Source organism: Sesamum indicum, linkage group LG9 (genome assembly GCF_000512975.1).
Source record: "Sesamum indicum cultivar Zhongzhi No. 13 linkage group LG9, S_indicum_v1.0, whole genome shotgun sequence".
NCBI classification, from domain to species: Eukaryota; Viridiplantae; Streptophyta; class Magnoliopsida; order Lamiales; family Pedaliaceae; genus Sesamum; species Sesamum indicum.
In genome coordinates this window covers 8,454,762-8,471,600 of record NC_026153.1, presented here as the reverse complement: position 1 = coordinate 8,471,600, position 16,839 = coordinate 8,454,762, and the positions used below count along the sequence as shown (strand labels likewise).

General features: G+C 32.1%; 1 protein-coding gene across 1 annotated transcript; it reads left to right on the top strand.

Moving 5' to 3' along the window:
- On the top strand, positions 1,981 to 6,245 carry LOC105171173 (WAT1-related protein At5g64700). The gene is made up of 7 exons (XM_011092200.2): positions 1,981 to 2,155; positions 2,325 to 2,387; positions 2,527 to 2,643; positions 3,758 to 4,007; positions 4,986 to 5,144; positions 5,637 to 5,788; positions 5,934 to 6,245. The coding sequence occupies exons 1-7, from the start codon at positions 2,076 to 2,078 to the stop codon at positions 6,067 to 6,069; spliced, it is 957 nt and encodes a 318-aa protein (XP_011090502.2). The 5' UTR covers positions 1,981 to 2,075; the 3' UTR covers positions 6,070 to 6,245.

Sequence of the window (16,839 nt, the reverse complement as noted above, 5' to 3'; positions counted from 1 at the left end):
AGATGACTAAAAATAAGCAATTTTGTAAGTTATTGGACCTAAATAAAAATGGACATAGTTATCGAACTAAAATTAAAATTAGGCATACTTAACGGACTAAAATAATACTTTTCCCTTTTTTATATTATAAAAATAATAATAAAATAATATTATCTACAATAGTCAAATAAAATTAATACAAAAATTTAAATTTTGATCACAATTAATTAATATTTGTCATGATTTTAGTTATGACTGAAATATGATATTTTGCTAGAGTTAATATTTTTGCCCCATCTACAGAAACAACGACTAATAATTATTGCATAATCGTAGTTAAAAGATTTTACTTTAATTTTTTTTATTTTTAACTAATAATTAATCATAGCTAAAAATTATATTTCTTTAAGGGTTTTTGGGATTAGAAGTGCTTTAAAATTGAGAGAACTGCATACGGGTTAATAGCATTTTACCCCTTTTAAAATGATAAACGATAGTACGGAACAGTTTAAACAATAGAAAAGAGCAATTTGACCTATCGGGCTTTTAAGTCAATTAAAGTTAAATATAAATTTTTTATTCGACTTTTTTACTGATACCAAATTTCATAAATTTTATTAATTGATGGATTAAAGCAAACGGCAGATAGAATAATGATTACATATAATTACATCAAATTTTAAATAAAATAATATAATTTTTTACATATTTTACAATTTTACAAAAGCATAAAACAAAAGTTTTGTGCTGGACAGCTTTAGTCCAAATCGAGTTCGATCACAGTTGATAGACGGTTCAAGATGATTAATCAAATAATAAATATATAAATTTGATGTGTAATTAGTTGGATTCAATCAAATTATATCTTATTAGAATATGTAATACTCACACCGATGATGTTTTAACCTAGCTAGCTGTTGAGGTTAAACCTGCAGAGGTCCCATGAATAAATTCAGAATTACAGAATCAAGTTCTACAATACGTGTGAATATATATTAATATACTGATGTATTGATTGGATGCAGATAATATTAGAGAAGAAGAGGGATAATTACAGTCCCCGCCTATGAGGTTTGGTGTAGTTACACACAAACCCACTGAAAAATTACATCTAGCACATGTGAAACTTGCTTCCGTCTAACAAATAAGTCCCATCGTTAATTGAAATTCACTAAATTTTGCTGACATTTCAAAAAAAAAAAAAAAGAATGAAAATTAATATTCACCATTGATTGACTTAAAACTGATTTATTACGGCCAAACAATTTTTTTCAAACTAACCTATCCTTATAAAGGTGAAGATATACCTTCTCACATGAATCAACGTGTGAAGACATATGAGGGTAATTTGATCATAAAAAGATTTATTTGACCTGCAATAAGTCAGTGACAAGTCAATTGAAGGTAAATATAGATTTCTTTCTAATTTTTTTTGTCGATATCAGCAAATTTGTTAAATTTTGACTAACAAATAGACTTACTTACTAGATAAAAACAAACTTTAGGGATATTAAATATAACTTTTTAAATTATAAAAAATTTATACGTAATTGTTCCAAATTTGAAGAAAGAGAATTAAAGTGTAATTATCCAAAAAAATAATTAAATAAATAAGTAAGAACCCACTTTTGAGTTTTAAGCCAAAAGCGCTTTTTGGGGGAAGAAACTTGTTAACTACATAAAACGCAAACATCAGTTTGCAATAATTCTTTTGTAGTGAAGATCACTTTTAGCTTTTTCATGGGGAAGAGCTGTTTCTAGCAACAACAATGGACACGTGCTTGTTACGCGTTCACACTCACAGCCCCACATCTCTTTCTCTATATATATCACCTTCACCTTCCTCTTCCTCTTCAACATGTACTTGTCACCACAGCTTTTCTACACACAAACACCAACAACTTAATATAAGCTACTGATAGTTTCAAGTTCTTTACCCACACACACACACATATATATATATATAGAGAGAGAGAGAGGAGAGAGAGAGAAATGGAGGAAAGGAGGAAGAAAAAAAGCCATTATTAGTAGTTCTTGTGATACAATCAATCTACGCAGGCTACTTTGTAATAACAAAGCTTGCATTCGACGTGGGAATGAACACTTTTGTCTTTGTCTTCTACAGACAAGCTGCTGCTACCCTCTTCTTGGCCCCCATTGCCATCTTCTTCGAAAGGTACTCTCTCTCTCTCTCTATATATATATATATATATATATATATTCACACACACACACATACACTCACAAACACACACAAACACACACAAGATTAATTAAATACAGTGTTCATCATTGATGGAAGACATTTATATGGATGTAATGAATTAATTTAATTGAATTCGCAGGAAGAGTGCTCCACCATTGTCATTCTCAATCTTCATCAAGATTTTCTTGCTCAGTCTGTGTGGGTAAGTATGTGTGTGTGTGTTCATTACCCCACACACACACACGCACACCTGCGTGTGTGTGTATACCATGTTGTTGTATATATGTATGAACCCAATAAGATTACGTGATTATTGAAGTTATTGTGTGTTTTTGTTGCAGGATTACAATGAGTTTAGACATCGTGGGTGTAGGTTTGAAGTACACGTCTGCGTCTTTGGGTGCTGCCACTTCCAACACTCTCCCCGTCTTAACTTTCTTTCTTGCAGTTCTATTAAGGTAAAAATATTTTACGTACGGTGTGTGTACGTCCAATGAAATAAAAGATGCAATACATAAGTTATAGTCGAAGATTCAATATGTGTAAAGATCTTTGGGTAAAATCCAATTTTTAGTCCTATAAATTACAAAAAGTGACATTTTGGTTCTGTAACTTTAAAAAATATGGCAATTTTAATTTTTTCTGACCAATTTTATCAAAAAATTTCACATTATCAACCATGTTAACACCTAAATTGAAGCTTTCCACGAATTTGATGATGCGGCAGTCCAGTATCATTTTTTCAGGAAAATAACTTGGCAAAAAGTTAAATAAAATAGGGAAAAGTATTATTTTAGTCTGTTAAGTATGCCTAATTTTAATTTTAGTCGGATAACTATGTCCATTTTTATTTAGGTCCAGTAACTTACGAAATTGTTTACTTTTAGTCATCTGACAGATTTTCGAACAATTTTACCCTTATGCAACTTTTGAAATGCAGTTTTAGTCCGTACGCACTCATAGGGGTAAAATTGTTCGAAAATCTGCCAGAGGACTAAAAGTAAGCAATACGTAAGTTACTGGACCTAAACAAAAATAAACATAGTTATCGGACTAAAATTAACATTAAGCATACTTAGCGCACTAAAATAATACTTTTTCCAACAAGTTTTTCCCTCCAAAGTTTTGTAATTTTCTTTTTGCTAGGTCATTTCCTTGAAAAAAAAAAAAGAATATTAGACTACCACATCATCAAATTCGCAAAAAAGTCGTAATTTAGGTGTTAACATACCTCAAACTTATGATATTAAAATGAATTGGCACTAACCCCCCCCCCCCCCCCCCCCCAAAAAAAAATGTCCCACAAAGAAAAGAGAACTCTCTTGTGTCATGATGTGTATCTTTTCAAGGTGTGGTCACATGCAAACTTAAACGTATTGGAATAAAGCAAATATCTTTATCATGAGTTGTGCCTTTAATCCGAATTTGTTGTCATTCAATAGATTCACTCTGTAAATGAACAGATGAATTTATCTCGATAATTTTGTTCTGTAAATTTAAAAAGTTACACATTTGTAAAAAAAAAAAAAAAAATCGAAATTTACTGATACGAGCGAGTACAATATGGTGCAGGATGGAGAAGGTGAATATAAGGACAAGGGGTGGGATGATGAAGATTGCAGGAGTATCACTGTGCATAGGAGGGGTAGCAACCATAGCATTCTACAGAGGGCCTTTCTTGAAAATATTAACTCACCATCACTTGATAAACAATCACTTGCAGAAACTTCAAGACCATGTCCCTTCTCCCACTACTTGGATTAAGGGTGTCTTTCTCATGCTCCTTTCCAGCTTCTCTTGGGCTCTATGGCTAGTACTACAGGTACACACACACACACACACACGTATATATATACATATATGTACATATGCATCATTTATTGTTATATGTCTGTCTATCGAAATTATACTTTTAGGCTTACGGGGTAAAGGGGTTCAACATTCTTTGTCTTATGCTTTTACGTGATTTTCAAAATGATTCCAGAATTTGAGAAAATTCGGCAAATTTAGTTTCATAAATCCCATAAAGTATGCAGATGATTAAATATGGTGAGTTTTCGAAAAAATCTCATTTTTAGTTTCATATCTTAAAACTCTCCAAAACAGTGTTGGAATCTTGCCCCCATAATGGAACTAACGGCTCAGTTATCTATTTGACAGATATGGGATTCAATCTGAGAAAAATGTAACAGATGGGACTTAATTGAAAAAGACTCTAAGATATGGGATCAAAAATGAAATTTTTCCTAAGTTTTCTCAATTTTAAAATCATTTTAGAAGTCTTATAAAGCAGACGACTAAAAATTTTATCTTAAAGATCCTAAGGTTGATTAGTTGTGTCTGGATGGAAGGATTTGCTGGTGGTCGAGCATTTCAAATCTTTGGTAACAAATTCTTGGTGTCTTCAATTTACAATTAGTTTTTACTACAAAACTCAGAACTTAGTCTTTATTATTAGTATGTAATTGATTCAAGTCCTAGCTGTTTTAGTAAATCTTGATTATTTTTTTTCTTCATCGTACGAAACTACAGTCTGTTTATTTTATACTATACGGTATAATTCTATGAGTAGTAACAACTCGATGCATATATATACATTCACTGCCTTTATTCTTTTTTTATATTTTTGTTGATGAATACATTCACTGGCTTTATGATTATGGTATATGTATAACATAAAATATTGGTAGGTTATGATCTATTTCGGAGGGTCATATGTATAGACAACATGTGATTTGGTCTAATATTACTTATGATGATGTAATTCTTTTTTTGTTTGTTGTTCTAATTATGGTAATAGGGGAGTGTACTAAAAGTCTACCCTTCAAAGCTGCTATTGACAACACTGCAATGCTTTTTGAGCACAATACAGTCATTCCTAGTTGCTGTTGCTTTTACAAGAGACCCCAATGACTGGCAACTTGGATGGAATATCAGACTTCTGTCTGTAGCCTATTGTGTAAGCCATTTTCAACCCCTTTTTACTTGCTTCATTTTTGCACATCCTCTCCCCCGTTGGCAAAAAGATGGGTCCGGACTTAAATGTCCTAAAACCCTTTGTTTTTTTGTCTGTGGGAGGCAAAATTATACTTTTAGTTACACAGGAAAGAAGGTTCAATAATTTTTTAGTCATCTACTTATGGATTTTATAACTTGACACATTTAGTCCTATACTTTACAAAATTTTCAAAATGAACCCGAAATTGAAAACCTCGACATATTTGATTAGTCCCGTTAAATCCTGTAAAGCAGAGAACTAAATATTTCGATTTTTCTCAATTTTGAGACAGTATTAAAAATTATGAAAAACAGAGAACTACTGAAACTAAAAGTGTAATATTGCCAACATGTGACACAAAAACACAGTCAACATCTACCTTCACATTTGTTGTAAAAAAGTAAAAAATTCATATGTATTTACAAAAGAAAAAAATTGTAATATTTTTGACAGGGAATAGCAGTGACTGGTGGCACATTCTACCTCCAAGCATGGGTTATTGAGAAGAAAGGTCCAGTGTTCCTGGCCATGACAACTCCACTGGTCATGCTCTTCACAATCATTATATCAGCATTTGTCTTGGGGGAGATTATTAGTTTAGGAAGGTAACAATTATATATATATAGTATTTATGTAATAATTAATAATCTTAATTAATTATGATCATTTCACCTAATGTAATAATCACTAGTATATAATTGCATGCCTAAAATGTAATAACTAATGAGTTCTCATTTCAATGTGTGACAGTGTTTTGGGAGCACTTCTGCTGGTTGGAGGGCTTTACTTTGTGTTGTGGGGAAAGACTAAAGAGGAAGAATCATGCCAGCCACCTGCTGATGTTGAGAAACCATTTGGAGGACCAAAGGGAGACACAAATGTCTAGGGTTAGGGTTAGGGTTCGAATACAGTTGTCTTAATGGAAAAGTTCAGCTCGAATCTGATTTTTATCAAATTCAATTATCCAAGGTTCAAATATAGTTACTGGTCAGAAAAAAAGTTCAGATCATATCTAACTTTGTCTGAATTTTACTGTTTAAGGTTTATTCATATACACAGTTGCTGGTCGAAAAAAATCAAATCGGATCTGATTTCGTCTAAATCTCACTGTTTAGCGTTATTCATTTATACAATGCTGGATCTAGTCTGGTCAAACATTGTAAAAAATTTACTCAATGTTTGATCAATTAATACTGTAGGTTCGACCAAACTTGATCTACGATTAGGACATCTAATACCATTCTCGTTGTTGGCTCAGGATTTTAGGGTTTTGATTATAATGGGTATCCAAGACATGTATACTAGAAAAGGGAACATTGTGTTATGAAATTAAAAGATCTAATGCAATTTACCTCCATGTGATATTGCAAACAAACAAATTATCCCCTTATATTTTTTTAAAATGAAGCAATTTATCTTCATAACTACTGCATTTTTAAAATCACATAGAGGTAAACTACTATTTTTTATGGAGAGATAATTTATTCATTTATAATAGGGAAAAGTATTATTTTAGTCCGTTAAGTATGCCTAATTTTAATTTTAGTCTGATAACTATGTTCATTTTTGTTTAGGTCTAGTAACTTACGAAATTGCTTATTCTTAGTCATCTGACAGATTTTCGGACAATTTTACTCATATACAACTTTGAAAGGCAGTTTTAGTCCATATGCACTCATAGGGGTAAAATTGTTCGAAAATCTGCCAGAGAACTAAAAGTAAGCAATTTCGTAAGTTACTGGACCTAAACAAAAATGGACATAGTTATCGGACTAATATTAAAATTAGGCATACTTAGCGGACTAAAATAATACTTTTTCCTTTATAATATTACAAAGAAGTTGCTTGCATTTTTCTTCTAAAATTAAATATAGAGCGAATGCATTAGTAATTTATAGGGAAATATGAAATGCATAAAAATTACTCGAGAAATTTTGGGACTTGCATATTGGAGAGAAAATTTTTGACCTGATGCAAATTATAAACCTCGGAACAAACCTACTTCTTTATTTTATTTTTCTTAATTCGAGTGAGGTGATGAATATATTATTTGATTGAATGCCCTCTCTAAAAATATTAAATTATCTATATATTTTTTAAAAAAAAATTAAAATTACACTTACACTTCCTCCTCCCAAAATTCTGACTATGCACCTGGCCTCCTTCTATTAAGATTTGGATGGAAACTGCTGACCTAAGCAAATATATCTATCTATATATATATATATATAAATTTTTAATTTTGTCCCTCATTTAATATTTTCATGTATATTTTTATATTTGTAAAAGAATAAAAATGTAATATATATATGGGGTGAGGTTGATATTATTATGTTTTTCCTTTAAGTACAAAATTATTACATAAAAACGTTAAAGGAGGGATAAAATTGAAAATTTATGCGTTTATTTTTGCCATTTTTCATCAAATCCGAACAAAAAGGGGACATTTGTAAATAGTGAATATTTGAAGGGAATGCAAGTATAATTTCAAAACTACTTAGGAAAAAATTTAGTATAGCTTTGAATCTTTAAAGGGGGTTTAAGTGTAATTAACCAAATATTAAATAATAATTTATAGGTAAAATTATATTTTTGGTCGTATAACTATAGGTCATTAGCATTTTTTATTATGTAACTTACTCAATTTACATATTTAGTCTTTCTTTCTTCATTGATGAATTTAGTCTTAAACATCTTACATTTGATTTTTTTTTTGCCAAATTAAGTAATGCATTGATAACTTTGGTCCACTACAAACTGGAGTAGATTTCCTGTATTGTCACGTAGCTATAAGTTGTTAGCATAAAAAATGAGTTTAATGCAATTTACCCCCATGTGATATTGCAAATGAATAAATTTTCTTTCGATGAGAAATAACAATAATTTATCTCCCTGTATTTTTTAAAATGAAGCAATTTACCTCCCTGTCTAAGGAGGTAAATTGCTTCACTTTGAAAAACATACGTGGGCCAAATGCTATACTTTTAAAAATACAAGGGGGTAAATTGCTATTTTTTCCATAGAAGGGTAATTCTCTAATTTGCAATATACCAGGGGGATTGCTTGTATTTTTCTATACCAGAACTATTGAACACAAGACTAAATTTGCTAAAGAAATAACCAAGTGTGATACTAAATTCATCAAAAAAATGACTAAATGGGGTAAAATACCTTTTTAGTCCCATAAAATAAGGACAAAATTTATTTTGGTACCACAACTGTGGCAAGTATCACTTTTAGTCCCATAAAACTCATAATAACCTACTTTTAGCTAGAAAATTATGTGCATTGTGCTTTTGAAACTAAAAATGAGTTATGATTTTGGGACTAAAAGTCTGAAAATCGCATTTTTTGGGAATAAAAAGACGTAATTTTCAGTTTCATATGATTAAAAGCATCACCTGCCATAGTTGTGGTATCCAAAAAAATTCTACCTTATTTTAAAGGATTAAAAAAATATTTTACCCTGACTAAATATGTAAAAAGAATAAATTGTTCAACAAAAAGTGATAACCTATATCTACGTAAAATGCAATTTTGCTAACTTACAAGTAACAATAATTATCCACAACCAATTATTATAGAATAGAATAATGTCGACATTTGATGGATGGGTATTGGCGCCAAAATATTAAATTTTTTAAAAAATTTAAATTACTATGATAATTGTTCCAAATAAATAAATACATAATGAGAGGTGGGTTGAGATTTACGAGTAATAAATTTCTTGATCTCTTAATAAAACACTTACCAATTTCTTGAAAATTAATACTTACATTTATACAATCATAAATTTCAAAAAAAAAAAAAATGATCAATTTTTATATATGAGGTTATTTATTTGTCCTTGAAAATTTAAATAAATTTTGAATGATTCACACATTCTTTTGGATGCTTTCTACATAAGAACTGAAAAAATGATTCAGAAAAATTAAAATTTATTTTATCTAATAAACAAAAATAAATTACAAAATTATGAAAAGAAACAAGTATGTTGAAAATTGAAACATATAAATTGAAAATCATTAAAAGAAAACAGAACAGCAAGAGGAATCACTACCAAAAAAAAAAAAAAATTTTTTTTGACATGGATCAACACACTGTTCCATATTGGAATGAGTATTAGAACACAGTAGGAATGGAATTTGATAGATGATATCATGATCCCCATTTTTTATAGATTAAAGTTTTGAAACGGCCAACCTGTGCCAAAATGTGTTCCAAATAAACAGTTACAAACCGTTCGAATATAGTAATGATAGATGGTTGGAACTCTGTGTATGAACACATTAGAATTAGGGATGGTCTTGAATTGACCATTCCTATATGTGAGACAATTGATGTCCAAAAGATGACAGTCAGTAAATGTAATCCAAAATGATGTACAATTCGGAATGGTTTTGAGTACGCACCTAAGCAATTATGCGAAAAAAATCGTTTCTAATTATGAGTTTTACCTAAGGCGGAATGTGTTATAGTGACCGTCAAAAAACGGTACAAGTTAGAACGATTTTGTAGTTTTATTAATAATGTATTATTAAGACCTTTCCAAATAAAGTACAACGACCATAATTCAACAGTAAAAAAAAAATCATTCCTAATACCGGTCAAATGATTGTTTCAAATTGTAAAATAACGGCTACTTAACGGCTAAATGTGTTCCGATAATCATTCCAAATTTATATATATATATATAGATATATGCGTTCTTCTCTTTCCATTTAATCTCACTATCTTCTTCCATTTTTCTTATTTTCTCTCTATTTCCTTAATCTCTCTTGAATTTTTTTGATATCTCATTATTCCACTAATATTTTTATACTCTCAAATATTTTTTTGTTAATTGATTATATTTATTGTAATTTTATCAATTAAGTTGGTGAATATCAAGGTTGAGGGCCATATTTATTAGTATATATATGATCGAATGTCCCAGTGGACTGATCATATATTATCATGCGATTACACCCTCCCCATGGATTACTATAGTACGAAAAGGTTGATAAGAGACTTGGATTTACCTGTTGAGAATATTTATGCGTGTAAGAATAATTACATGTTGTATTGAGAGTACAACATTAATCTGGACTACTGCGAGTTTTGTGGAGAAGTTAGGTACAAATTGACCAGGGAGCGAAATCCTAACCGTAAGAAGACCCCATATGCCTTTCTTAGGTACTTGCCGATTGTCCCTTGTCTGCAGAGATTGTATGCTTTAGAAGCGACTACCGGGCAAATGACGTGGCATGTCAACTATTAGATGGAGGAGGGAGCATGTGCCATCTGTCTGATGCAGAGGCATGGAGGCATTTTGACCGGACATATCCTAATTTTACAGTAGGGCCTCGTAATATTAGACTGAGTTTGTGCACGGATGGGTTCACATCGCACGAGCAATACGGTCGTTTTTATTCATGTTGGCTCGTTGTACTTATACCGTACAATCCAAACGTCTCATCGATATTTACCTAGAGTCACTGATCGAAAATTGCAAAATTTGTGGCATATGGGTGTCTGACGCATGATAGTGCAAAGAACGAGACAAAATATATCTCATTAACTGATACAAATATATTCTTATTTTCACACAAAAAATTATACAAAATTAAAACACATATATTTCACATAAAAGCAAAAACAGAAAATGTAAAAATTTGCCTCGTGACTTAACCTCGTAAGTCTGAACTGTTATTTTTTGTAGTTTGATGCGACTTAATTTACATTTATTAACCCTTACACGTGCATACAAATTTAGTATAAAAAAATTAATTTTTTGTTATAAACATATTTTCCTCATTAAAATTATGTTTAAAATTTATTTTTTAATATTTTTAAAATTATAAAACGAATCTAATTTGTTGGACCCAAACAAAGTCCATAAAAAAGATCACGGGGAATACCTTACAATTTTTGTTTTGTAGGTATTGGGTGATAAGTTTATTTCGGTATAAATTTATTTTCATAATTTTATTTTATATTTTTAAAAATTTTGCACATTAAAAAGTAAAATAATGGGAATTTGCAAATTAAAAGGCCAAAAAGTGCACCCAATTACGTATGCTAGTCACGTGCACTTTTTTGATCATTTTGTTCATACTACAAGAAAATAAAAAATTTAATAATAATTTTAATATTATCACTAATTATATATATTTAGTAGTTTTTTTTACACAATAATAAATTTCAAAGTGTTAATAGTGATAATTAGTTTGTAATTAGCAAGAATTAGTGAAAAATATAGTGGATTAACTCGTCACTATAAATAATTAGTGACACATATATAGTGACAATAATAATTTTTTGTCAGTATATTTGTATTTTCACTAAGTTGTCATTATATTTATATTCTCACTAACTTGTCACTATATATTAGTTATTAATTATCTGTAGGAGTAACAAATTTAAACACAATTCTGGTGAAATTACACTTTTAGTAATATAGGATATGGGGTTCAACACTTTTAATCCTCTATTGTACGAAGATCTCAAAATGATTAGAGAAATGCTGAAACTTGCATGATGCATTTAGTCCTATCGTTTATGAACAGTTCAAAATGGTCAAAAAGATTGAGAAAAATTGGCATATTTAGTCCTATAAATTCCATAAAATAGAGGACTAAATGTATCGAATTTTTTTTATTTTAAGACCATTTTGAAAATTTAGTGAAGCAGAACCACGAAATAATATCTTGAACCCCATCCTATGCGACTAAATATGTAAATTTGCTCAAAATTCGTGTCACTAATAATTATATAGTAATAAGATAAAAAATATAGTCATTCAACATATATTTTTGTGAATATTGTAAGATTATTAATTGATATATTGTCATTAATATTATATTTTTTTTATGGTGCTATCACTACAAAAAAGACGGAATTTTATCGGATAAGCAGATCGTTCCAAAGCCTGTTCCATATTGAAACGGGTATTGAAACACAGTAGGAACGGAACTTAATAGATGACGTCATGATCCCCATTTTTTACGAATTATATTTTTATAACGGCCAAATTGTGCCAAACTGTGTTCAAAGTAAACAATACAGAAACCGTTCGAAGGACTATTCGAACATAGTAACAGTAAATGGTCGAAACTTTGTTTGGAACAAATTATTGGAAATAGGGATGGTCTTGCATTGACCGTTCGAATATATGAGACAAGATATCCAAATGATGACAATTAATAAATATATTTCAAAATGAGGTACAATACGAAACGATTTTAGTTACGGACCTAAGCAATTATGCGAAAACCTATTCCTAATTATGAGTTTTACTTAAGACGAAATGTGTTACAATGACCGTCTCAAAAACCAGTACAAATTGGAAGGATTTTGTAGTTTTATTATTATTGTATTACTAAAAATGTTTCAAATAAAGTACAATGGCTATAATTCAATGGTAAAAAAACCGTTCCTAATACCGATCCAATGATCATTTCAAATTGTAAAATAACAGCTACTTTTTAACTGCTAAATATGTGTTCCAATAATCGTTCCAAAGACCGTTGCAAATTTGTCTATATATATTCCTTCCTCTCTTTCCTTTTAATCACATTATCTTCTTCCATTCTTCTTATTTTCTCTCTATTTCCTCAATCTCTCTCGAACTTTTTGATATCTCACTATCCTACTAATATTTTTATACTCTTGTTCATCAATCTCTCTCAAATTTTCGTCGAAATTTGAAGTTGTTTTGATCAAGTAACAATTTTAACCTTTTATTTGTCAATTGAGTATACTTATTGTAATTTTATCAAATAAATTGAATGTTATAACAACATATATATGTGTGTGTGTAGGACTCATCATCATATTAAAACAGTTGAGGAGATGGATGTACGAGAAGTACCTGCCGAATAGGGCGGGTCTTACTTTGGAGTTTAAGGATGATGTTGCTACATTTATAGAATAGGCCAAGTCTTGACATGTATATATGGATGGTGAGAAAATTAAATGTCCGTATCAGAAGTGAAAAAATGAAGTTTTCAAAACTTCGGATGAGGTAAAATTTTTACTTGTATTTGAAAGATTTTATGCCAGAGTATTATAATTGGACTTCTCATGTGATGAGTGTCGAAGTCACCAAAAATAATTCCTACTACACTTGTGAAAGTGGGAGTAGGGTCGATCCACAGGGATTGGTTTTAAGTTAATTTCTTTTGAAAAAATAGAAAATAATGGGGAAGGTTGTGATAAATAGAAGTGATCAAAAACTAAATAATTAAAAGTACCTGATAGAGATATGAGAGAGAGATTTCCCGGTTAAGGCTAGGATTATGCTTGATTCTTGTGGGTTGATCATTGATGCAAGAATAACACATGTATGGACAAATAAACCAATTATGATCGTTGGTACGACCTAACAACCTCACCTTTCCTTACCTTTTCGTTAGCCAAGGTACGACCGTTGGCTAGATCTCTAATTAACAGACAACCTTGGAAACGTCCACAAGATTTAATCTATTAACAACATTAAGAATTAGAAAGGCCTGATTCTAATCAACAAACTCCTACGAGGACAATTCGTTTAAACTAGATCATGCATTTCGCATAACATAATTAAATACTGTGACATAACTAATTATGCTACGTAGCCACTAAGTATTGAACTAAATAAACAATTAAATGGATTTATAAAGTCCAATTAGCTAAGGAAACCTTCTTGATAATGAACAACCGGTCGAATCATTCACAAATCAGACGTTTGTAATTAAAGCCCAGAGAATAACATGAATATTTGTTTGACAAGTGTAGAACGCAGATTAGATCTCACAACATGATGGGAATCAAGCAATCACCATACCTTAATCAGAAAATAAGGAATTTAGCCGGACATATTAATGGAAGAACCCACTAAAAAGTGGAATTCTATTAATTCCGGCTGTAAAATAAAAATAAAGGAGAAAAGATGAACAAGAATTCTATGGAGTTCTAAACAATAACTGAATCCCCTCAAATGAAGAGAACCCCCCTATTTATAGTAAAAGTCTCCTACGAATCTAGACGTAGTGGGGGGGATAGATACGTCATAAACTCTAAAAAGGTAAATAAATTACAAGAGATAAGCTTTAAAGAATCCTTTCTAAATCTAAACACTTGATTCCTTTATCTCTTGCGGAAATCGCTCGTGCTTATCCTTATCCCGAGTTGACTACTCCACTAAGTGTGGGCACGCTTTGTCAATTCTGCAGAAATTTCCTTGTAATCTTTCTTTTTTGCTGAATATGCAATAAAATCACATAATTAGGAGTATTTTGGCTTAAAAAGAAAGATTAAATCGCTATAAAATCATGATAATTGCAGAGTTATCATCATGGCGAGGAGAAACTGCAGGATTATTTTGATGCTGTCACTGCGGATCCTTTGCACAAGGAGGAAACTCCGTTTCTCATGAGGTGGAGGGTACCAGTAAGCACTGAGGTGACGCAACGCAGATGGATTGGGCACAGATGATGGTTTTTTTATGCCGCTGGGTCGGCTTTCTGGTCTTCTAATTACAACCAGGATGGTGTGCCTGATGATAGTACGAGGTCATGTTCTATTAAGTGCCTAATTCATATTACGATGGGGGGCCCTGCGATTATGTGTTCGGACTATCAGATCGATTTCATGATGTAGTGCATGTTGCTGAGTAGCCTTTGTGGAACGGTTGCACACCAATCTCAATTGGGGGCTTTGTTGAGTTGGTAGATATCAAGACGGAGGGTCATATTTCTCAGCATATATATCCCATTCTTAAGTGCCTACCGATTACCCCTCGCCTGCAGAGATTGTATGCTTCAGAAGTGACTACCGATCAAATGATGTGGCATGCCAGCTATCAGACGGAGGAGGAATCCATGTACCATCTGCCTGATGCAGAGATATGGAGGAATTTGACCGGACATATCCTGATTTTGCAATAGAGCCTCGTAATGTTAGACTGGGTTTGTGCATGGATGGGTTCACGCTGCCCGCCGCATGGGCATACGGTCATTCGTACTCATGCTGGCTCGTTACACTTACACCATACAATCTCCCATTGGGAATGTGCATGAGTTTTGAGTATATGTTCCTCACGATGGTGATCTTTGGTCCTTCCAACTCGAAACATCTCATCGATGTTTATGTGGAGCTGCTAATCGAGGAGTTGCAAAATTTGTGGCATGTGGGTAACTGACGCACGATAGTGTGAAGAACGAGACATTCCCAATGTGCGTCTCATTGATGTGGACTGTGAACGACCTACCCGCTTATGGGATGATGTATGGTGAAGTTCCACTGGTGTTGTGAGGTGTCCAATTTGTAAGGAATACACACGTGCATTCTACCTGTAAAACGGTAGGAAGGCGTGCTTTGATTGCCACAAACAATTCCTCCCCTAAAGTATCCGTACTGTAGGAACAACAAAGCATTAACTAAGAACTGAGTAGAAAGGAAGGTTGCACGAACAAGATTGATAGGAGAACAGATCTGCAATTGGGTTGAAGAGTTTAGTCCTGCGGTTGAAGTGCCGTTGTCACTTCCAGATGGGTATAATAGCGAGCATAAGTGGACAAAGAAAAACATCTTCTGGGAGATCGAATATTGGTCGGCGCATTTGATACGACACAAATCTTGATGTCATGCACATTGAAAAAAATGTGTTTGACAATATATTCAATATTGCGATGGATATAAAGGAAAAAATAAAGGATAATCTGAATTCACGGAAGGACCAGAAGATCATATGTAATTAACTGGACCTTGACGGACGAAAGAAGGCTGAACATGATACCCAGTATCATATATACCCTGACCAAGGAGCGTAAGAGGAGGATATATGAATGGAATAGTCATATAAAGTTTCCTGATGTTACACATCTAATTTGGCCTGTTGTGTCAACATGAAGGAGCTAAGGCTTCATGGCATCAAGAATCATGATTGTCACGTATCATGCAGAAGTTGATCCCAATTGCCTTCTGTGAAATGCTTTCTGAGCTTGTGTAGAGTGCGTTGACAGAGGTTAGCCTTCTACTCCAGATTCTTTGTTTGAAGGCGCTCGATGTAACTAAGGTACAAGAACTGGAAGCTAGTGTTGCTAACATCTTGTGCAACCTTGAAAAGATATTTTGGCCAACTTTCGTCAACTCAATAGAGCACCTAATTGTTCACCTACCATATGAAGCGCGCGTGGGAGGGCCTGTGCAATACAGGTGAATATATCCATTTGAGAGGTAAGTACACGAGTTATACTACTTTTCTGAAATAGTTCTAGTGTCACTTAGTTTCCAATAAATATTCGACTATTAGATTTCTTCGAAACTTGAAAATGAAGATGAAAAACAAAGCACATGTTGAGGTGTCAATGTTAGAGACTTATCTTATAGAAGAAATCGATCTATTCCCTTCGCACTACTTTGAGTCGTAGATTTCTTTGCTAACAGAATGACGACCTTTGTATGAACGACACTCGTATCCAACGGGTTATTTTCAACTACCTTGATCGAGGTAGTGGTGCATCAAATAAGAGATGGCTCTGTGGATAAGAACGCCACATAATCGAGACGTATATATTAACCAATTGTGAAGTAGTCACGCCATACTACGAGTAAGTGTAAAGAAACCAATATAGTTTATTCATATTGTTATTTTGGACTTTTAACCTATGTATTGATATGTATATGAATAAGT